This window comes from Capronia epimyces (assembly GCF_000585565.1).
Source record: "Capronia epimyces CBS 606.96 chromosome Unknown aczIQ-supercont1.3, whole genome shotgun sequence".
Taxonomy (NCBI): domain Eukaryota; kingdom Fungi; phylum Ascomycota; class Eurotiomycetes; order Chaetothyriales; family Herpotrichiellaceae; genus Capronia; species Capronia epimyces.
Genome location: NW_006912906.1, coordinates 1,980,026 through 2,002,936, shown reverse-complemented (window position 1 = coordinate 2,002,936; position 22,911 = coordinate 1,980,026). Strand labels below are relative to the sequence as shown.

General features: G+C 52.0%; 8 protein-coding genes across 8 annotated transcripts; 2 read left to right on the top strand and 6 right to left on the bottom strand.

The window, feature by feature from the left end:
• Positions 1-907: 907 nt before the first annotated feature.
• On the bottom strand, positions 908-2,104 carry A1O3_03999 (uncharacterized protein; the record flags this gene model as incomplete). The annotated part of the gene is made up of 1 exon (XM_007734131.1): positions 908-2,104. The coding sequence occupies one exon, from the start codon at positions 2,102-2,104 to the stop codon at positions 908-910; it is 1,197 nt and encodes a 398-aa protein (XP_007732321.1).
• A 1,069-nt stretch (positions 2,105-3,173) lies between these two features.
• On the bottom strand, positions 3,174-5,762 carry A1O3_03998 (uncharacterized protein; the record flags this gene model as incomplete). Its single annotated transcript, XM_007734130.1, has 1 exon — positions 3,174-5,762. One exon carries the CDS (start codon positions 5,760-5,762, stop codon positions 3,174-3,176), a length of 2,589 nt encoding a protein of 862 aa, XP_007732320.1.
• A 1,435-nt stretch (positions 5,763-7,197) lies between these two features.
• On the bottom strand, positions 7,198-8,581 carry A1O3_03997 (uncharacterized protein; the record flags this gene model as incomplete). Its single annotated transcript, XM_007734129.1, has 2 exons — positions 7,198-8,315; positions 8,389-8,581. The coding sequence occupies 2 exons, from the start codon at positions 8,579-8,581 to the stop codon at positions 7,198-7,200; spliced, it is 1,311 nt and encodes a 436-aa protein (XP_007732319.1).
• A 729-nt stretch (positions 8,582-9,310) lies between these two features.
• On the bottom strand, positions 9,311-11,481 carry A1O3_03996 (heat shock protein 90; the record flags this gene model as incomplete). The annotated part of the gene is made up of 2 exons (XM_007734128.1): positions 9,311-11,158; positions 11,218-11,481. 2 exons carry the CDS (start codon positions 11,479-11,481, stop codon positions 9,311-9,313), a joined length of 2,112 nt encoding a protein of 703 aa, XP_007732318.1.
• A 926-nt stretch (positions 11,482-12,407) lies between these two features.
• A1O3_03995 (uncharacterized protein) lies at positions 12,408-14,381 on the bottom strand (the record flags this gene model as incomplete). Its single annotated transcript, XM_007734127.1, has 3 exons — positions 12,408-12,868; positions 12,926-13,883; positions 13,944-14,381. The coding sequence occupies 3 exons, from the start codon at positions 14,379-14,381 to the stop codon at positions 12,408-12,410; spliced, it is 1,857 nt and encodes a 618-aa protein (XP_007732317.1).
• Positions 14,382-15,475: 1,094 nt separating this feature from the next.
• On the top strand, positions 15,476-16,994 carry A1O3_03994 (uncharacterized protein; the record flags this gene model as incomplete). The annotated part of the gene is made up of 2 exons (XM_007734126.1): positions 15,476-15,651; positions 15,722-16,994. The coding sequence occupies 2 exons, from the start codon at positions 15,476-15,478 to the stop codon at positions 16,992-16,994; spliced, it is 1,449 nt and encodes a 482-aa protein (XP_007732316.1).
• A 315-nt stretch (positions 16,995-17,309) lies between these two features.
• On the top strand, positions 17,310-18,842 carry A1O3_03993 (uncharacterized protein; the record flags this gene model as incomplete). The annotated part of the gene is made up of 2 exons (XM_007734125.1): positions 17,310-17,462; positions 17,532-18,842. 2 exons carry the CDS (start codon positions 17,310-17,312, stop codon positions 18,840-18,842), a joined length of 1,464 nt encoding a protein of 487 aa, XP_007732315.1.
• Positions 18,843-20,132: 1,290 nt separating this feature from the next.
• On the bottom strand, positions 20,133-22,523 carry A1O3_03992 (uncharacterized protein; the record flags this gene model as incomplete). The annotated part of the gene is made up of 2 exons (XM_007734124.1): positions 20,133-21,650; positions 21,702-22,523. The coding sequence occupies 2 exons, from the start codon at positions 22,521-22,523 to the stop codon at positions 20,133-20,135; spliced, it is 2,340 nt and encodes a 779-aa protein (XP_007732314.1).
• Positions 22,524-22,911: the final 388 nt, after the last annotated feature.

Here is a 22,911-nt window from a genome sequence, read left to right as displayed (position 1 = left end):
GGAACAAAGCGGATAGCGGGCACGTGGTACTCCATGAAGACTCGGAAACAGGAGACGAGAACAAAACGGGCCAGGCTCAATTCAACATGGTAGAAAAGAGTTGGGAATATGCAGGTACGGGCCGGGTGCCTGGCATTAAAGACATGTGCCAGCCGTGATGGTGGTCGAGAAAGATGGACACGGAGTACTAGTACTCGGATGGTCGGTCCAGAGTTGTATTGCGAGGTGCGAGGTGCAGGTGCGCGGGGAGTTTCGTTCTGGATGACGTGGAAGTACGGAGTATACAGCACATACCAGGCACGAAGTATATACTCCGTACAGCACATGCATACATGAATCCCACCCCCCTCGAGGGTCGTCCACTATGTGTATGGTCTATGTCTACGTCTACAATACTCCGTCCCAATCTCAGATCTGATACGCCTCTTTCATGATCTGAAACTTTCCAAGCCTCGGTACAAAGAATCTCAATCTCTACAAGCCTTGGTGCACGGATACCACAAGGTTATCATCTTCCAACCACTACAATTTCACAACGTCACAAATACCTCTTCATACAACACGACTCTAGGTCGAATCTGATCATCTCACATAATCTCACAAGTCACCACTACGACGGAGAAGGAGAAGGGGAAGAATGACAATAATAAGAAGGCATTTGAAAACAAATTAATGACTTTTGATTGCGCGCCCAGGGCGTGCTCCGTAGAGCAAACGAATGTCTAAACTAATTGTCCAAACCAACCCAATTTTCAATCTGAAACGAAGGTATCCTAAACGCCATGCTCAAAAACAAGAAACCAATGAAAAAACGGCCTCCTCCCCTCCCCCCTTATATCTCCCTCTCCTAGTCTATCTCCATCCCCATCCCGACAGCCTGCGCTGGCGTAGACCCCGAGGGGGTGAACTAAACCCCCTCGAGGAATGCGTCCAACGGTATCTGCCCTTGGGCCTTTAGTTGGCTGAAGTTGGCCATTGCCAACGCATAGTCCCAGTTGTTGGCCGTTAGGCAGTTCTCGACCCACTGCAGCTTGAGGCGAGTCTCGAAGCTGAATTGGAGGCCCATTTGTTCGCGGAGGAGGACCTCCGCGGGCTTGTCTGGCTGGGCGACTCCGAATGTTGAGCCCGGTGGGAGTTCCGGATGCAATGGCGCAGGCGCCGCCATTGCTCCAATTGGCTGTGGCTCTGGCTGTGGCTGAGGTTGAAGTTGTGTGCCGTTGGACGCGATTGGCTCGTTGTTGTACATTTTCAAATTTGGGTACCATTTGATGAGTGTCTGGAGTGTGTCTGGCTTGGAAGCGACCGGGTTGCCTGTGAGGATGAGGTGTTCGAGCTCGCGGAACTGGTTCTTCCAGAATTTGAGAGCACCCAGGTCTTCAAGGTTGTTGTTTGCAAGGTCGAGATTGTGGATGTGGGGGAAAACACTGGCAAGAGAGATAATGTCTTGTACGGTTTTGATTGCATTGTCTCGGAGACTGACGCTGAGCACAGCTTCTGTTCGTTTCGTCTCGGTTTCCCAGATCTTGCTTTCGCAGATCGTGAAGATGGCTTTGTACACTTTGGACGCGTCTTGATCCGACAGGCCGGAACTCAGGAGCTCAGGATCAGCGACCATCGCATTCAAGATGAGATGCCTGTCTCCAGCGTGATATCGTTTCCGGATGACGGAGATGATGATGTTTTCGATCTCTGATGTCAAGAGATTGTTGGTGTTGGTGCGGCGTGGATCTCGTGGAAAGCCGTTTCTTGATGGCTGAGAAATTCGTCCTTCAAAGGACTGATGTTGATTTTGGGCGTGGGCGTGTTGGTTGCGCGGAGGTCGCGAGTCTTCAACTGTCAGGGTTGCACCGGCCCATGTGAAGTTGTTCAAGTGATAGAACCGATCTTTGTCGTGTTCATTGATCGTGATGAGTAGTACTGTGCGGCCGGCCAAGCGGTGAGAAAGGATATTGCGGCTGGACTTCTTCTCTAGAAAGCCAAGCAGTGATTGCAGACCTTGGTCTTTGGTAGCGGACAGTTTGCTGGTAGTCCATCCTTTGATGGCGAGTTGGAATGTGTTTCCGGATTGGTCTCGAACAGGTTGAGTCTGTCTAGCGAACGCCATTGTGATGACAGGAGATATTGTAGAGGGTTTGCTCGGTGTAGAGGCTTTGCTCAGAGACTTGTAGATTTGCACGGAGGCGTGTGTGTAAGAGCTGTAAGATCCTTGCACTGAGGCTTGAAAGATCTTCACAGAGAGACTTTGCACAGAGGCTTGTAGATTTGCACGGAGGCGTGTGTGTAAGACCCTTGCACTGAGGCTTGTAAGATCTTTACAGAGAAGTGTTGAGGGTTCGGATCTACGAAGAGTCTTGCGAGTATCACAGAGTCTTACGAGATCGGGATTCAGAGTGTGAGAGTGTGAGTGTATGAGAGAGGAGAGAGGAAAAGAGAAGGAAGAAAGGGTGGGCGAGGGTGGGAGATATACCTATACCCTTCGAGAGGCTCAGCGGCCGAACGTGTCGAAGAAAGTTCAGGTTATGTCGCGGGTCGGAGGATGAAATACGGTTCGCACGTGGAACACGGCACGTGACAGAGGCCGCCTTTCCCCATCCGGGCCTGGCGACCTTCCGACATGAAGCTTCTTTGAGCCTCAACCTTGTCGATTGACCACCGCATCCAGTGGTTCGTTCGTTCATTGTTCGGCTCCAAACTCAAGTCCAGCTCGAGCTCTCGGTGTGTTTGGCCAACCTGGAGTTCCGGCCACCGACATCTTCTCGGAGCGCGCGGCCCTTACCTCGACTTTTGCCATCCACAATCAACGGTGATCCATCGTCGATCAAACGTCTGTCGAGTTCAAGCGAGCATGGCTTCAGTCTTCACTGGCATTCTGTTCGGCAACGTGGCTTAGAGCCATTACGGCATACGTCCTCAATCAGCACCATACTGTTTGACGACGTGGTTGAAGCAACCGAACAACATTCAAGCCCCGGAAACCGGAAACCGGAAACCTTGTCGACACTGTACCGTGGCTCGTCATGGTTAGCGCGACCACGGCTTAAGCTACTTTGAGTAGAACAAGAGGCTTTACGGTGATTTTTAGGTGAGGGGTTCAAGTTAGGTATCTAGAGGACGCGCATGAAAGGCCATCACAACCCTGGCTGCATTGAATCAGGTGGCAGTCTTGGTACAACCTATCGGCCATTCACTCTCTCTTCAGGTGGAGCAGGGCTCGAGGCTTTGCTGCCAAACCGACCTATGCCTCCAAATCCTCCCAGATCTCGCTTGAAGAACTTCCCAAGGTTCTTCAGGTTCTCATTCAGCTTCGCTCCCGCTTCCCCTCCGGAAGATGTGCCGTCAATCGCCACATTGCTGGCCAGACCTCCAGCGGGAGGCGGACTGAGTGCCCCTTCTCTAGGTGTACCCATGCCTCCGAGATTTGGACTGCTGAATCGATCAATGATTGCGTTACCCAGTCCAGATGCATCGAACTTCATGTTTGCAGGCAAGTTTGCAGTGCTCAGTGACGCCGCCGCCGAATTCCCCAGTGCTGAGAGATTGTGCAGCGCTGCGGACTGGGTCGATGCACTATTACTGGTAGATGCGGAGACTGACAGGTTCAGAGACGTGAGAAGAGGCGACCTTTCCACCAGTGAGTCCTTGTACCTTGGGCTGAACTTGTGCATTTGGAACAGTTCCACGAGATGGTTCTGTTCTGCTTTGGTGCGGATGCCTTTAAGTTCGAGGATTTTGCGGAAATTGACCTCGGACAGGTCAGCAATGTGGATCAGATAGGCCTGCACGAGAGCTTCCGGTGGAGATGGTCTGACTTGCAGAGTCTTCAACAGAGGCTCGACCTTGCTGAACGCAGCGGCCACCCGTTTAAGAAAGAGCGGCGGAGGCGTGCCGGGCAGAACATGACTCAAGGTAGTCCTTATCTCGTGTGTGTCCAGTAACATCTGTTCTGCGCCACCCTCAGAGATGGGTTTGCATTGCGCAATGTTGGAAATGTAGGTCGAGGCAAGCAGCTCCACCAGATTGTCCGCAAAGGCCCGCGCATATTGCTGCTTGTGGAGCATCCCCAAGATCTCATTTGATCTGTCTCTGATGCGGGTCTCCAGGCCAGTGATGTAAGAACTTTGGTTTTCACAACTCTCGATCTTCGACCAGGGCGTATTCCGCATCTCTCTCCAACTGGGTTCGAGGTCGGTCTCTACGCGTCGGACTAAGCCCCGTACCGCAGCGCTCGCGATGCCCATGAACGCATCTGCCTGATTTTGCAGGTCCACATTGTCCTTCAAGGTTTCATCGATGCGACTCTTGATCTTCTCTTCAAGAGAATTGCATGTGTTAAAACAGTAGTCGGCAGTATTAAGAACCAAGATTATATCTTCGATGGTTGGGATCCGTGACGGCGTGCCGCCTGACGGCTTCTCCGAGATGTAGAACAGTAATACCTGTTGGGCGTACTGGTCGAGATAGCGCCCAAACACTTTCGACAACTCGAGCAAAGGCTGCCCGGATGATAGCTTTGCGCATTGTGCCAGTGAATGGCGATAGAAATTGAACAACTCGGTCGAGGATGCTATGACCTGCTGAGAAGAGAACTCTTCGTCCGCTAGTCTGGTCGGTCTTTGTTTGTATTGCGGTATCAGTCTGGAGAGCTCCTTGTCTTGTGCCTCGACCCACAAGCTCAAATAGGGCTCGAAAGCGCTCGATATAGGTTGGCCGAAGACGGGAACATCGCTGGCGGAAGTCGTCGTGTCTATAGAAGTTCTAGAAGTATGGTTGAATCTCCTTTCCAGACTGTGCTCGAAGTCCAAGGTTTGTTGGAGGCAGGATACCAAAAGAGAGACATCGATCGTTTGCCCGTTGCGAGTGGTTCTCGAAAGGATCCCTTTGAAATCATCTCGAGTTCCCTCGGCAAAGACATTTGCCAAAACTTCATTGACTCGCCAATGGGAGGGGAAGATGGCGGCATGCTCCTCGTCATATATTTTCAGCGACTTCTTGAACCAGGCATATCGTCGGTCGATGTTGTCGAGAGAGCCGGCCTCCTGATCTCCCTTGAAGATATGCCGGTACTGTCTCAATTGGGTGTTGCAGTACCAGGTGACCAATCTTGAGCGAGCCGAATCACCAAGAGCATCCACGACCATGCAGGCCTCGTGCAGCAAACCCCGCTTCTGTGCCACCTCTTCCTTGGTGAAGCTGATCTCGAAATCTTCGCAGACTTGTTCCAACAGTTCCCTCTGCAAGTCAGCCACATTCCTACTCAGAGTCGCAATCTGATCAATAGACCGGTATGACTTGAAATGGGCCATAAGCTGGATCACCGCCTGGAGAAGCTGTGCACATTCTCTGTACTGTCGTGTCTTGCCTAGTGCTCGCAATTGTTCGTAGGCAGTTGTCAACATCTGCAGCCTCTTCAGAGCCGTCATCGACAGCGTCAAATTCTTCTTGGTATTATCTAGCTGCTTGATGTCTGCGGTCATCTCGGTGATATTCCGCTCGGTCTGTAGGGCTCGCTCGCGGACGTGTTCGATACGTTGAAACAGGTCGGCCAACTCTGCTTTCGTAGCTTCCATTCGCCCGAGGCATTCTGCGTTCGACCGGATCTGCTCATCCTCGAGAGTCTCGATCTCATTATCCAAGTCGTCTTGGTAAGCCTGCAGTATCCCATAGGTCTGGCCAACTGACGAGAGGGTGAATGGGTGGGAGAAAATGAGGTCGAGGTGTTCTATGGGGTCATAGTCGTCTGCTCTCATTAGAAAAGGGTCCATGAAGTCACGGACAGAAGAAACTCGCCTGAGTCGAGTAGATTGATTTCTTGGTGCGCGCCATTGGCAGGCATGTGGACTGGCCGGAGTGAGGCTTCGAAGTAAACGAGTGGGGACGAGCAGAAGGACAAAGCTTCATGACCTTGGAGTCAAATAGAATAAACCAAGAAGAACGAGCGCGAGACTCGCTACAGTACAGTATCCTCTTGATTGCCAGCTTGATGATTGCATACCTGGTTAGGTACACTGATGCCAGATGTCTAATGGAACTTGAAGTTAACTCCGCGCATCCGCCGCTTTAGCAGCTGTCGGCGTCCCCTGAATGCACACCTTCTTCCCTCTCTCTCTATCTCGCACTGCCTACTTCGCAATAACACAGATACGTTCTACAGGGGTTACTTAATTCTTTACAATCCTGTCCTCATTTTCGGTATCTTCTTTCTGCAAGTATGTGGTGGCATCTCCGAGACTGCGAATGTTGCGAATGCAATGTTTAACCCCCAAATACGGTTAGATCGCCCATGTCGGCCAACTTTCCCCAGGTCGGCCGTTCCTGTTTTAATTTTCCAACAGCCCTCGATTTTATTCCCGTCCTTTGAACGACTGATGAATCCTTTATTTTCCAGTTGTCGGAGCCAGCCAGTCTCTCTGGAGTCATTTCTCTCCCAAGCAAGTCTGACAACGCTGCTGGATCGAGAATGTGAATGTGAATGTGAATGCTTTGCCTAGCCATTTGTTGTTGTCAAACATGGGTTCGTGCCATCTCAGGACTGAGATGACCCCCGATCTACTCTCAGCAGGTAAGCAAATGCCCAGCCAGCTCCACGCACAATTTCCACTGGTGTCCCCGAAGTCTATATGATGAGCAAAAAACCAAATGGCATTAGGAAGAGCCGGAAAAGGATGTTAGGGGTGAAATTCAAAACCTGCCTTGAAGAACAGCGGGCAAAACGAGCGGGCATCGTCAAATGCTCTCTGGTTTTCCTTTTTGGTTCTTCAATGTGTGGTCCCTGACGTCGGTGCTTATAACTGGTTCCTCTGATATTATACACAAAGTCCCTTCTTTTGTTGACTTGGACCTCTCTATTAGTTGCGTGTCTTTTGTGATATGTTGACCTTTCTACGACTCGAAGCTTACAATTTTCCAGATCTAGGGGCAAAGGCATTCCAAGCAAGCGGTACACCACGATTACAGACACGTGTGATGTAAGTTCAGCTTCATGCTGAGGAACGCGTTCATTCACGCTAGATGGGCCTTGCATTTTCCCTAATATTCGACACACAACATCTATTATACAACCGCCGCGTCGGCACCTGGAGCTCCTAATATTAGATGTAATCTGCGTCAAGTTTGGGGTCGCTCAATTTCTTGACATTTTTCCTACGATATCCCGGCGACTCAACTATTTCAAAAAGTATCTAGAACACAGCTTAATTCTTAACCTTGATGGACCTTTTTGAGCCTGGTACTCCCCTCATAGAGGCCACGATCAATGGCGGCAGCAACCGTCAGGGTTCCGCCGATGACGGCACAGACACCGGTGAGAAAATTAGCAAAGGACTTCGGCCGGACTTCGCGATTGATGACCTTCATGGGACTAATGTCGTAGGAAAAGAAGACACCCGGGATGCCGCCGTAGGCGTGAAGGCGCTCCTTATGACCCTCTGCGGCATCAGTGCCTCCGGCGAGGGATCTCTTATGTGATGTCACTGAGTACTGGTGTGTTTCGATGGAGCCGTGGCTGCCGGCGCCTTTGCCATGCATGCCCAAGGGAATAAGGTCACTGAGACTCGAATGCTGGTTCGCCGATCGGTCCTCGTCCCATCCCAGCGGCAGGTATGAGGTGGAAACGACCTTGATGAAGTACATGAAGTTGAAGCCGGGCTCGGCGGTTTCCTGTCGGTGGCCGTCCAGGGGGTTTGAGTGGTGGTGGTCGCTCCACCTGGCGGACGTCTCGTCCTCGTCGGACAGTTGCGGCCCAAACCGTAGAGAATGGATTTCATGGGTGAACGTATGTCCCCCTTCGACCGGCGTATCCAAGTAATTGTTCAGATCATGCACATGCATGTTCCCGTGGCTGGAACTTCGCCCGGGCGCGATGTGGAAGTTGCCCACCACCTTGTTGACTCGGATGTCGCCTTCAATCCGGCAGCCTTCTTGACGCTGTGCGTCTAGTCTCTCGCCATACCCCTCGCGCTCGCATTGCTCGACGCCCTCGCCTCGGCCAAATGCCCAGCTGTTGGTGGCGTACGCCTCTCGCACTTCGTCGCAGGTGTTGCAGCATCCCGGCTTCTTCGCGGTGGCAGGTGCTGGCGCCGAGTAGCACGAGCCGCAGTAGTCGGGGTCGAGATGCACCGCAGTACCTTGCTCGTGCAATTCAAGTGCTTGTACGTCGATGACCCGGGAGCCCTCCGCCACTGAAGACAGTCGGACTTTGCTGACCCCATGCACCACGCCTGTCTGTTGTTCGCCGGACACGTCCATCACGTCGAGCGTGAGCAGTTCGCAAGGTATTCGAGGGAATGTGATGTTCAGATGTATTTCCATCTTTTCTCCTGTAACAATGAGAGTAGAGTTCTGTCAGCCCCAGGGTATTTCCAAACAGAAAGAAGTCGTCTGCGGCCTAACCTCGCCCCTTGTCCACCACCAGCTCCGGCTGCACCACTATCCTTCGGTAGTCTGCCCATTCTGAGAGGACCAAGTAGATGATGATAATGATGGACGCAATCGTGACAATCCCGCCGGAGGTCGTCCGTATCCGCGCATCCTCGACAGTCTTGGTAAAGGCATCCAGCCGCGTAAACCTCGATTTGGGAGGCATGTTGCTTCAGGGCCAGGGCCAGTGGTTAAGGGCGCAAACCTGCGCAAGTCCGCCGGCTGCTGGAACCCAAGAAGAACGAGAACTTGGGTAGCATGAAATCCTGCTAGGACAAGTGGGAAACTGCTATACGAACATAATGCGACATGCTCGGGTTTTGGGGGTCAAGAATGATATACCTGGTACCTAGGTAATGGACACCATGTTCCATTCCACATCCTAAAAAGACCCCCCACGCAAGTTTGGAGAAACTGTCGGGGCTGTTTTCACCCTTGGCATTGGTCGCTCTGAGACTACAACTGAGTACTCCAGTATTAGCATTATTGTTATTATTTGCTATTCACGAGCCATCAGACTCTGCTTATGGCAAACTATCAATGCGAAGCTTCATTTTGATTACTGGGAGCGGCAATACAGCGTCATATAAGTCCATGCACGCAGAAGGTAGAAAGGATCAATGTAGTATTCTGATTCTCTTCGTCGAACCATGCAAGCAGCTAAGCAAAGGATACAGGAGACTGGCAACTGAGTTGCTTTGACTACCGGTGCTACATCCCCAACCCATGTCCTCGTCACTTTTGCCCGTCCATCCCATCCGTCTTTCAATACCATTGTTTCAATGCGGGGGAATCGCTGAAGAAGGAAATCCAACTGACACCAGACGCCGAGAAGTGATGGTACAATGACCAGCTCAACCAGAGCCTGTCAGTGAACATCAGTGAGTGTCGACATTTAGTCGACTTCCTCCATGGCAGTTTCACCAGAGGTCTCGGCAGCCGGAGCTTCGGCTTCGGTCGTCTCCTCAGCAGTCTCTGGCTCCTCGTCGATGTTCAAGCCGAGAGAGACAAGCTTGTGGATACGTTCAGCAAAGCTGGCCGGTTCTTCGATGGTAAAGCCAGACACCAACAGGGAAGTCTCGAAGAGGAGTTGGGTGATTGACTTGACAGTACGGTCGTTCTCGCCATCAGCCTCAACCTTCTTCTTCAACTCACGGATGATAGCGGACTTGGGGGAGATTTCGAAGGTCTTCTTAGAGGACATGTAGGAAGACATGGATGTGTCACGGAGGGCCTGGGCCTTCATGATACGCTCCATGTTGGCAGACCAACCAAATTGACCGGTACGGATGGCGCATGGAGAACCGGTGAGCTTGTGGGAAACCACAACCTTCTCGACCTTGTCGCCGAGGATGTTCTTGAGGCTCTTGGCGAGACCCTCGAACTCCTTCTCTTCCTCCTCACGCACCTTCTTTTCTTCCTCGGTCTCCTCAAGCTCAAAGTCCTTGGTGATGTCGACCAGCTTCTTGCCATCAAACTCTTTGAGCTGGGTCATGGCATACTCATCAATGGGGTCAACCAAGAACAAGACTTCGAAGTTCTTCTCCTTGAGAGCGTCCAGGAAGGGAGACTTCTGGACAGCCTTGAGGGACTCGCCGGTGATGTAGTAGATCTGCTTCTGGTGTTCTTGCATGCGAGTGATATAGTCGGTAAGGGAGGTGGCGTCATCACCAGACTTGGTCGAGTTGAAGCGGAGCAGCTTGGCAAGAGCCGGACGGTTCTGAGCATCCTCATGGATACCAAGCTTGATGTTCTTGCTGAAGGCAGAGTAGAACTTGTCGAAGAGCTCGCGGTCTTCAGAAATCTCGTTGAAGAGCTCAAGGCACTTCTTGACAATGTTCTTCTTGATGACCTTCATGATCTTGTTCTGCTGGAGGGTCTCACGAGACAAGTTCAGAGGCAGATCTTCCGAGTCGACGACACCCTTGACGAAGCTGAGCCATTCGGGAATCAAGTCAGTGGCATCATCGGTAATGAAGACGCGTCGGACGTAGAGCTTGATGTTGTTCTTGGTCTTCTTGGTCTCGAAAAGGTCGAATGGCGCACGCTTCGGGACGAAGAGGATGGCACGGAATTCAAGCTGGCCTTCAACTGAGAAGTGCTTGACGGCGAGGTGATCTTCCCAATCGTTGGAGAGCGACTTGTAGAAGGCAGCGTACTCTTCTTGGGTGATCTCGGAGGGGTTACGAGTCCAGATCGGCTTCGTCTTGTTGAGTTCTTCTTCCTCCTCCTTGATCTCCGTAATCTTCTTGGTCTTCTTCTTCTTCTCTTTCTCTTCTTCATCGTCTTCAGCCTCTTCGACCTTGGGTTTCTTCTCGTCATCTTCTTCAACCTCTTCGGCATCCTCGTCAGGGACTTCCTTCTCGGTCTCCTTCTTCACGTGGAGGTAGATAGGGTACGAGATAAACTCAGAGTGCTTCTTGACCACTTCCTTGATCTTGGACTCGTTCAAGAAGTCGAGCTGTTCCTCCTTGAGGTGCAGGATCTGCTTGGTTCCGCGACCGAGCGGCACGCCATCTGTGTCCGGTCTGATAACGAAAGTACCGCCTGCGCTGGATTCCCAGATGTATTGTTCGTCATCATTGTGCTTGGAGATGACTGTGACCCTATCGGCAACCAAGTAGGCAGAATAGAAACCGACACCGAATTGGCCAATCATTGAGATGTCGGCGCCAGCAGTCAATGCTTCCATGAACTGCTTGGTGCCAGATCGGGCAATTGTACCCAGGTTGTTGACGAGGTCCTGGCGCAGTGTTAGCCAAATATCTACCTGGAGCACATTCATGTTGAGAGTTCACTTACAGCTTTGGTCATGCCAATACCGGTATCAATGATGGTGAGTGTCTTATTCTCTTTGTCGGGGATGATGTCGATTCTGAGATCCTTGCCAGTGTCCAGTTTGCTGGGATCTGACAGGGCCTCATATCGAATCTTGTCCAAGGCATCGGAGCAATTTGAGATCAATTCTCGCAGAAAGATCTCTTTGTTGGAATAGACGGTATTGATGATGAGGCCGAGAAGTTGAGAAATCTCAGCCTGAAACTCGAACGTTTCCGAAGCGGCCATGGCTGCGGTTTGGTAGGAGAGATTTAGGTCCTGATGAAATGAGCAGTCAGTAAGGCTGGCGGCGAATAGAGGATGAGTGCTAGCAGACAGGGCACAGGGCAGCAGTGCAGCGGGAGAGAGCAGCAAGTAAGGAGGAAAGACTTACAGGTCAGAGGGTGATGTCTAAGGTGCAGGGTGAACGGAAAAGATCAATTCGTGTCTAGACGTATGAAGGTGAATGGGTGAGAGAGGCTGGAAGTGTTTATGTAGCCTTCCAAAAAACTTAGCGCAGTCCAGAGCTGGAAGCATGGAACCTGTTGGAAACTACGATGGAAAGGCTGCGCTACCTTCTCCAGTGAAGAATGCCAAGCCCGATTCTCATTGGACCATGCGGCCTGCCCGTGTGGAAACCATTTTCTGTCTGACGCTGGAGCATCCGCCATAGTTTCTCACATCGCTCTGCCTTAGATCCTGTCAGACGTTCCAATTTTCTATTCCATGCCAGCCCCCACCGACCACGAATGCTGCCCTGAGATAGACTTCGCCAGTATCTGCTAGAAACATTCGTTCAGCCTGACAAGCCACCTCAGAAACGCCTACGCAGCTCAACAGCCGAGCAAACGACCCAGCTGAGCGAGCTAGGAGTACAGAGGGTACAAATATATGCAGAACCAGCGTGATCTTCAGCCTAACTACGGAAGGAAATGGGCTTTTGATATAATACATGCTGCCACAACGGACGGAGAGCCGCAATTGAGAAAACCACTGCGGTCTATCGACTGTACATTCATTGGACAACTCAACAGTATCCCTGGCCTCCCTTATATATCCAACTCCGCGTATGTTTGTCTGGTGTATGCAGTACTATCATGGTGGTCGGAGAGGTCGTCAACCATCACCTCGTCAACCCCGATATACGGAGAACGTGGGAAGAACAAGGGGTATGGCTACCCTTCTGAGGTTTGACTAGCCGCACTGCTCCCTCCGCCTTCTGCAAGTTTCTTCTCCGCAGCTTCGAGCCTGTCCTTCGTGTCCTTTAATTCATTCTGCAAGCTCTTAATATAGACAATAGCCATTTCCACAGTACTGGCTTTGCTTGTTCCTTGGTTAGATAGATTTGACTTGCTTTCCCCCTCGTCATTTTCCTGGGAGCTTGCCCTCTCCTTCTTAGCGTGCACGGCCACAATGGACGATGGCAGGAGCGCCTCGATCTCCTTCAGCGCAAGATTAATCCGGTTTCGCCGCCCCTGTTCAGCAAGCTTGTGCGATGTTCGTTTCGACGTAAGGTTCTCTGCCAAGGTCTCCGGGTAAGAAACGCCAGGTAGATGCGTGCCTTCCAGAATGTTTTGATAATTCGACTTCGAAGCCAGATATAGTGCGCTTGTTTCGGGTGACAGATGTGCCACTCCTGGACCTGCGCTATTCAGCTTACTTCGCGTTGGGACATGATTCATTTGATACTTACCCGTCGCAGGAACCAGAGGGCTGATGCTTGGCGAAATCTTGGGCCGCAAGGCGGGAGATATCGTCGCAGAAGACATGCTTTGTCTCTTCTTAGTGGCACGGACTCCTCCTCGAGCTTCTACTTTTGCCGGTTTCGCAAACGTATCCTGTGAATTTCCCCAAGCCAGCGCGCCTCTGGGGGTGCTCCCAGCGCTCACTTTCGCTGATTTGGCCGAAAGAATCGGGGTGCTTTCACTGTCGTCGCTCGTCGTGTTGCTATGAATCGCCGCCAGGACTGGCTGGCCACTGGGGGCAGCGGGGTCCGGTAACATGATATCATCCATGGGTTCATCTGCAGCTTGAGCCGAACTGTGTTGCTCCATTTGCTTCGCCGACACCGATGAATTGCTTGGCATGCTCATCAGGGTAGCTGGCGTAACGGGATTGTTGGAAGCTGTATTCTGTGGAATCATCCCGGGCTGTGGTGACTTCCCAGGCTGCGGGACTGGGGGAGGCCCCATGGCCGCTTCTGACAACGACTCAGGGGAAATGGAGTCATCACTTGGACGAATAACGGCGCTATTTGGGGCCGAGACAGGTAGGTTTGCTCCATGAGAACCTTGCGGAGGTAAGCTCCCCAATTTGTCCAGACGCAGTGAGCTCAGTGAGGGATGACGGCGACGAGGCTGCGGTTTCAGGGCTGGAGACTGCTTCATACTGCGAGCAGGTGTACGAGTCACACTGTTGCCCTTGCGACGAGATCGCTTTGTTCCCGTGGTCACTGATTGCGCCATAGCTCCCGGGTCGGCACCAAGGTCGATCGGAGAAGCAGTGGTACCCGTTGAACTGAAGGCTGTCTGTGCCTCTATGGCGGGAGAGGTCAAGGGGCTGAAGGGGTCGTCGGCCAGCCCATAATCAGCCATGGAGAACCCACCGTCCATTGGGGTTTGTGCAGGAGAAACCAGTGGGGTGAACGTTATCTGGAAGAATTAGGATCATTGTACGCCTCGCCATCTGCTCACGTCCATCTACTCACGTACCTGCCGTTGGTTGAAGAGCAATTGTCCATTGTTACCCATATGAGACGCATATTTTGCAGCATGCATTTCCGCGCTCACTGGCGTTGGTGGGATTTGATAGTGCATCCCCATCTGTGCCTGTTGGTATTGCGGATATTGCCCATATGTCTGGTCTGCAGGCGCACAGTTCTGGTAGCCCATTGAATCATTGGTCATAGCCATATTCATGTTCATCTGCTCGGATTCGGTATACATCATGTCGGCCGCATTGTTGCCGAAGCCCAGATGGCCCATGGGCGTATCGAGACCGGAACGCCCATTGTCCATGGCTGGAAAATGTTGAAAGTCATTGTCTAGGTCGAGGAATGTCGTAAAATCGTCTTCGTCCACTCCGGTGACCAAAGCATCATCTTGGATATGCTGAGGCCAAACCAAATTATGCTCGCGCTCTTGGGTCATTCTCTTGACGGGGAAGCAGATGGATTGTGCCCGCAGGTGGGCTGCGGGAGACAAGTGAGTGAGACACGACTCTCAAAACAGGTCCATCTTGTAGCGGCGGCGAGAGGAACAGCTCGCCGAAGCCTGTATGAGGAGGGTTCCGATCGGCGGATGAGGTCGACAAAGGATGGTGAAAGAACAGGACGCAGCCTTGTTGGACGACGAATGGAAGAGATTCAGAGAGGACAAAATTCGAGGTCGGCGAGAGGATAGTTTCTGACCAAGGTCCTGTCCACTGGCGGGGTGCAGCGCCCTCAGCTTTAGAGATGGCGTGGGTACATCGGCACTGAATTGGTTCACTGTTGGATGGCAGTGGGCCGATAGCTGGCGTGGGTGACTTGCAGGGGTCCGCTGCGAGTCAGTCGGCAGGGTCCTTGCTGTAATTACCGTAATTGCCTAACCATAGAGACCCGGTTGCCACTTCGGTCAACGGGTGATGGCATGTGGGAGGCAGCAAGTTGACCCTACATGCGTTGCACTGGCGGTCCCAGGAGGGAGCTTTCGGGGGCTGATACCATACCATACAGTACCTAAACCACCTGGGTATTAGCATGCCTAGGCTCCCCTCTTGTCCCGCCAGTGAGAAAATTTCGAATGGCACTGGCCCAGCTGGCTACTAACTAGGCAGTTGACACCACCACCGCACCCACCACCGCACCCACCTCTACACACCACACACCACACGCACCCGAACACCAACACCGATTTTGTTCGGGAAAACGCCCGGTGAATCGGGCTGAAGTTGGTGCGACTGTATTCGTCAAGGGTTTCGGGATGGAGCATTTCCATCTGATAACCAAACTCATTTCTGCACGACCCTAATAGGCCAGACCTTTTGTTCCACTTCTGTATTCTCGTTACGAGGCTCGACGCATTCAAGTTGATCATGTCCAAACCCAAGGCCTTTCTCAAGCAGTCAAAGGCGAAAAAGAAACAAGAGCAGGTGAGACAATGCACATAGCCTGGAGACTGCGGAATCGAGGTAACCATTTCCTTCCCAGATCCTAGAGACTGGCGACGATTACCTAGCAGGTCCGTGTTGAAGACGCCTCGCCATGACAAAAGTCGGAGATACTTACCTTCTATCAGCCGGAGTGGATTTTGAAGAAGCAGCAGGGAAATGGAGAGGCGGTGATGCCGTCAAGTCTATGCGGTTCTTCTCCAGGGCCTCCGACGTCTATGATCAAGGACTGAGGAAGTTTCCCCAGAGTCTGGACCTCGCATATAACAAGTCCGTTTCCTTGTTGCCATCACGATGCTATTCATTGGCTTCTTGCAGAGACACTAACCATTCCTTCTAGAGCGAGAGTCTTGCTGGAAATTGCGACCCATCCCATTCTTATAAACCAACTGAATACTCCCCTCCTGGAGGTGTTGCAGCAGGCATTGGATGCTCACCGATATGCCCTCAGCCTCGACCAGGACAACCCAGACACGCTTTTCAACACTGCCCAAGTTCTGACAGCTATCGCTGAAGCATACGCAAAAGACCCAGAACGCGCCGACCAAGATGCATTGCAGCCACTAGAAGAAGCGCTGGAGCTTCAGGACCGGTGTCTAGCTCTGCAAGAACTCAAATTGGAGGAATCGCTCCAAGAACGGAGAGAAGCGGCCACTCACATAGAAGCCGATAATGAAGACTCAGGGGCTACCGGACCTGAGGCTCCTACGCCTACGGAAATGGGCATCCCTTCAACGACTGGTACTGAAGACCAGTGGTTTTCGATTGTGGAGCCGGTAACTAAGGATACTCTCGTTGACACCATTCTTGCAGAACTCGGGACCCTCACGACATTATGTAGCATTTTGAGCTCGTCTCCAGCCGCCGCTCCTAGTTCCAGCCTCGGTTGGATTGAGGAGTTCTCCTCCAAGTTAGTCCAAGCCAAATTGCCATTCCTTATTCAGGATGCAGAGCCAGAAAAGCTGCAAGAAGTTGCTCTAGCCAAGGCCAACTTTTCCAGCGCACTACTTGAAGCAGGCTACAGGTCTGGAGCAATCGAATCAAGCACGTACAAGCGCGAACGAGACGATGCTTTTCGGCCTCCAGAATTGGACTTGGAAAGAAACTTTTCAGCCCTCCTGGCCAACGCTAATAGTCTTGTTGCATTCAACAGTGCTCTTGCGGATGGTGATGCATCCACTGCTGCTTCCCAGGCACCGCAAAGATGGAACGCATTATCTGCAGCAATTGCCAACATGGCCACTGCGTCAAAGATCCCTGGATCTATTCCAGACGATATTGCAGAGACTCATTTTGTCCGTGGAAATTGCTCACTCTTGCAACATAAATTGAGTCAGCCACCGGCGTCCTACCAGCCAGCTATTGCGAATGCCGGTCAGCTACTCAAAAACGCAGATGTCTTCTACCGAAATGCATCCAAATTGTATCAGGATGATGAGCATAGGGCGATTTCTCAGCTCCGAGCCATTGTTTCCCAGTCCTTGCAATCTAGCAACTATACTTTGTCAGCAGCCACCGCCAATGTACAGGGAAGAGGTAGAGAATGGGTCACAAGCCAGATCGAAGACATGATAGATGAAGGACTTGTATCACTGCCATCCTCCTCTGTTTGAGCGGGCCTTGGTACGCGGTATCTAGAAGAGTCGTATGAGCGCTATTTTGGTGAGATTGTTCTCGGGAGTGTATGGGTGACAAGCTCTGTAGAAGCTGGAGTCCCTCTGGACTCTATCGAAATGCTTCCGCATACACATAAGAGGCTTCACAGCTCCCTGGTGAAAGTAACACTGATTCTGCGCGATTGCCGGAGAGGCAGGTGCGGCAGTATTCACCACGACAACAGCAACCTCACGACTCCTTCGCCACTACACTTGTAGTCGCCCTTACTGGCGTCACCTGCTCAGATGTGAATTGTTCAAAGCCTGCTCACCATGGCGCAGACTCCAGCCCATATCAAGCATGTACATGGGCCCGACCGACGCATATCAGCTTACAGAGATGAACTGGTCAGCGTACAAAGTCTTTACCACGATCGTCGATACAAACAGTGCATTGCGCTTTGTGAACAGCTGCAAAGACCTGAGGTATGGCTGATTTTCATCAACTAGCTAGGATCCGTGCCTGGCTAAGCCCTGAAGCTGACCACGGACCAGATTCACCCTGTGCAGCAGATGTTCCTCTGGTTCTATCGTGCCATCTCTTACGAATCCATCGGACTGATCGCCCACGACTACTCCAGCAACAAGCTTCGGTTCCTCTATTCTGCGAAGGAAAATTTCACTCTGGCCTTGCGAAGTCTGCCTCTCCCCTACATGTCTACCGAGACAGGGGTTTACGAGCAACCTGAATATTCTCCCCTTCCCTCGCTATCTGCAATACGATCGGTGTCTCATGCGAATGCAAGACTTCACGTCGTGTCGCCAGCGAGAACTGGCATGGCTGGAATGGTGCAATCTGCTTCATCCTGCAGCAATTATTCCACAGGAAGCATCGTCTTAGAGCCACACAAAACCCCGTCCACGGACGACGACTCCTCGTTTGGCAATACACACAATCCAATAACACCAAGGCTGCAGGCAGAACTAAATGGTACAGAATCCGGCAGTATCACGCTGCCAACGACCCCTGCAACACATAAGTCTCGACTGAGCCAAAGTCTTAGTCTTGAGCACAAACTGGCCGATGAACTCGTCCCCTCACCCTTGTTCAGCCGGAAGTCCAAGAAAGCTCATATCACCGAACCGGATGAAGACATTGCGCTTCGCCCGTTACCGCCCTTACCGTTTAGTCACCATTCCAACTTCGAGCTCCTGGGCTCTCGAATTGTTCAAGTTCCCGCCATGCGCAAGACTGCAGTCGAGACTCTGATTGCACGATACGAAGGATGTTTACCTTTGACGTCGTCTCCCATCCAGTCGCCTACCCCGACAGGTCACCAACGCACTGGGACAGTCCCCGAATCCCCTGTGACCCCACGGTTCAAGATAATCCGCGATGCCTTCACTCCCAACCCGGTCAACGAACATCTGGAAGCGTACCTCTCCTCGCCCGATATGACCCGATACAATGCCTGTCTATCAGACTTTCGAATGCAGCTGCACAACCATATCAGTTACTTAGACAAAGAGATAGGTCGAGTCCACAAAGCCCAAGACGAGCGAACCGCTACCAAAGCGCTATCGAAGACCAGGTTCGCCAGTTTTTGGTCCCTGGAACACAAGGTGTCTGCCTTGAAGAGGAAATGTCTCAATTCAGAAGGTTTCCGTGTCTGCTCCAGCCCCGAAATCGAAAATGAGCAAGCAACCAGGGCCAGGCCCGAAAAAGAGAGGATTGAGAGGTTGCGATCTGAAGGATGGCACGTGCGAAAGGAAACACACGGATTCAAAGGGCTGGAATGGTACGAGAACCTTGGCAGGTGCGTGGAACGCGAATTGACTGTTACCGCGAGTAAGGTCAGGATGTAGATGTCATGGACTAATGCGGATGGCGATGGCGGTGCCGATGCCCGAGCTTCTTCTTAAGAAGTACAACTGCCGGAGCTACTTGGAAGAAGCCTTGCAAGACGAATTGAGAGAGTCTTGCTTGCTTGATCATGGTGGATATCCCGGGTGATGTTGAAGTATCGTTTGTCGAGCGCAGGCCATTTGAAAGGGGCGGATAGGATCCAGAAGAACGAATGCGTTGTGCAGTACGAGGTACATGTACCGAGACATTGTAGGAATGGAAATCGAGAAGTGAGCATGCCATGCAAGAGGACCATTGGCCGACCATACATGTATGTATGTACGCTGCCTTCCGGGTCGACCCGTGCGAGGCAGGAGAAACCCCATCGATCCATCCCAAGTAAATTCTGTATACGGAGTATAGCCTTCGGGCCTACCCGATCTGCCATGGGACCTTGTGATGCCGCCCCGTACTACGCATGATTTCGTCGTTGAGAATCCAGCCAGGGACCGGTCTGAATCTGTCGCCGGTCCGGAGTATTCAGACCGACTACCTATCTACATCAGCCTACGGATACATATTTGTGCCTGTCGTTGTACGGAGTATGGCTTGCAATTACCGGTAACGAATATCTCCTCTGGGGAGGGTCTAGGTCCGGGTCCCGGGCGTGCGATACTACATGATCTCAGATGTCTGGCGGCGGTGGGACTAGCAGTTATGAGCTATCAGTCTCGCTCTGGGCGAGTCCCATGCTAGAGTTCTTACTTATCAATGGCCAGCTAAGGTAAAGAAACAGGGGCAGTCAGATTTGAAGAGATGATTTGGATTTGCCATTGTACCATGTCCCGATCCGTTGCATCCAGAACTGTAGCCGATAGCCCATTGCTAAGAACAGCATGGGCAAAAGCAGAGTAGAGGCGATAGATAAATTGATCAGTCTCCTTGCACCTGCACACCCCCATGACCCGTCCATCCTGCAGGGGCTTTACGTTGGTCTCGACCAACGTTTCGTGTCCCAGGCGGCCATCTGGAGATGGTCCTGGCCCCGTTCCTTCGTCTCCGTCGGGCAGAACATCCAGACACCACCGCAATATCGTAACTTCGTCATCGAGGTCAACCTCCAACACTCGCTTCACACTTCGTCTCAACATCTCCGTCTTTTTTTCCCCGGTGTTTTCAAGACGGGTGGAGTGGTGAAATGAAATCAGTAAATCAAAGCACAAAATCAAACGCTAAAGTGTACATAACAGTGGAGCCGAAACTCCGCTTGAAGAGTATGTGGAGGTTTGTTGTTGCCAATCTAATATGCTCTAATTGTCCATGTCGTAGTCGATGAAGTCTGTGTCGTTCCAGGCAGCATCAAACATTGGGTCATTGTCCAGAGCAGCGAAAGCCTCAGGACCACCAGGGAACAATGTCGCACTGGCAGCGGCAGGGTTTGAGAAGGCCGTGCTGCTTTCACCACCAAAGAGGGAGAAGTCACCGGAAGGGAAGTCCAGATCCTGTCCCATGAGAGGAGTATCAGCGAAGGGTTGTCGAGACGGTCCAGCAATCATAGGAGAATGATCGGAGATGGACGGATTGCGCGAATGAGGCTGAAGGAAAGAGCCTGGTGTCGGCAAGCCTGAAGTCCATGTTGTGGGGTTGCAATCGAGCGTAATGTCCATCGATGTGTGGTATGGAGACGATTCCGTGATGTTGCTGTAGGCTGGTGTGATTGGGGTCGTCATCATATGAGGAGTGATGGGAGTGGTGTTGGTGGGAGAAATGTAGGCCTGAGCAGGCTGGAAATTCTGGTTGAACGGAGCAGAGTTGAAGTCAAATTCTTCCATCTGAGTGGATGACATGGATTGAGTCGTCCTCGGAAAGATTGGATTCGAGTAAGTGACCGGAACTTGCGGATAGGCATCGAAGCTGCTCGCTGGCTGTTCGAATGGAGTTGAAACACTGCCCGCAAGACTACCGGCGAGCGAGCTGGTATCGTCCCAGGTTCTGATCGAGACAGCAGGGCTTGAAGAGTAATCCATACTCGGGGTCCGAGGAGTTTGCATCGGTGTCATTCTAGTAGAACCAGCCTTATCCTTGCCCTTGGCACGCTCGTAATGCCAGCCATGTTTCTTCTCCTGATGTTGCTTGCAGTTGCTCTCACGCTTCGTGCGGAACTCACAAAAGTCACACTTGTAGAAATGTGGGTCTTTGGCATGCTTGTCGTTGTAGTGGCGTTCACGCTCTTTTTCCGTGGGAAGGCCAAGTTCGTGATATTTGCAATCAGGTTGGGGACACTTGAAGGGACGAGAATGAGTCTTCTCATGTTTGGCCAAATCACATTTACGCGTGAAGGTCTTGTCGCAGGTTTCGTCGTGGCACTTCATCTCCACAATCTCAGGAATGTAGCCCTTCTTCCTTCGGGCCATTGATCTTGCAACTTCTTCATCCAGGGTGTCGTTGCTTTGTCGTTTCATGCCAGGTGTCGGCTCGTATGGTAGACCTGTGCGGAGGGAATAACCCTTGCCATTCTTCCAACGGACGAGCTCGGCTTCAGTGTCGGTTTGACCGAGGCCACCCTCCAAGGTGACCTCGTCATCGATCGAGAAAGCCATGGCGTCGTCCTCTTCAGCAGTTCCAGCCTGCTGAGCACGACTTGAAGAACCGATGTGTGACGCAAGTCGATTGACTTGTTGGACAAGGTCAAGGAAATAGCCGTTGTCGTAAGGGCGATCCGCCGCACGCCGTTGTTCGGATTCGGACAGATGCTGGTAAGTATCGACGACGAGCTGGACGGTGAACTCGCCGAAGACGCGATACAATTGTCTTGAGATGTCAAGCGTCTTGCCAAGACAGTTAGAACGTGGCAAACGTTGAGAGAATAATGTGCTTACCAAGGGCTGGAAGACGAGACTCCGTTCAAGGTCGCGCAAGCATCGAATGGCCTTGTTGGTCCTTGACCCGAGAGCGGTGACAAGGGGATGGAGAACTTCGAATCGATCCTCGCGAAGGATAGGAGAGATGATGAACTCCTTGATCTTGCTGTGAGCAGAGGAGCTCAGCGGCAGATGAGGGGCGGCAAGTCTAGGAGATGGAGCAATGCTGCGTGTAAGCGCAGAGGGGGTGAGGGCGACTGAAGATTTGGACGCGGATAGACTTCCTCGCTGCCTGAGTTGTGGGGATGTTGAGTCTAGCTGGTCAGCTTCTGTTGGTGAATGGTTAACGACGTCTTCACACATCAACACACAGCGGGCAATCCAACCTTGAATCAAGTCTTTAACCAGACCGTCTTCTTCAGAGGTGTTTCCCACAACCTTCTCCACCGAATCACTGATGGAAGTCCCCAGTCCACTGTCCTTGTTCGACAACAAATCCAAAGCTCTTTCAAATGACTTGGCCAGGCCTTTGTCACTTGCAGGGCTGATTGAGGAACCGAGTCCTTCGTCAGACGGTATCGAGACACGAAAGACTTGTCGTTGAAAGTCTATCGTGGACAATCGCCGAATGGAGGTCCTCTTCCCGCGTGCGCCCGAGAACGTTTGCTCAAAATCAACGATGGACTGAGCAACGTCCTCTTTCTCAGAGAGCCAACTGGTGAGGGTTGCCGTCGAGCACGTTGGAGAGCGACGAGTCAGGTGAGGAATGCTCAGAACTGGATCATCGTCCGTCGCAGGCGACGATGGCTGGTGGAAAGTCGCACCCTTGGACAAGGACATCTTACGAAGGATGCATGCCGAGGACTCCGGTGAAGCGGGTGGTGAGGGAGGAAGATGTGTTGTGATGAGTCGATGAGAGCGGCGGTGAGAAAAGGGAACAGGAGGAGGTGGCATGGTAGAGGACGACATTGGTTGGTATATGAAGTCTCGAACGAGCCGGGGAAGATGCAGATGACACGCAACTTGCTAGCTCGAAGTTTAGCAAGGCGGCCTATTGGCTGGCTTGGAGTAGTTCCCAGTGGCTTATGACTCACTTGTACCAAAGGACATAAATCGACGATATCTAAGATTTATGGAACCGGAAGTCGACCTTACTCACAGTTGTGGTACTTCTCTCTCTTTCCGTCTGGTGTTGGTCGTGGCGGGTGGGGGAGATGCCGTGCTGATA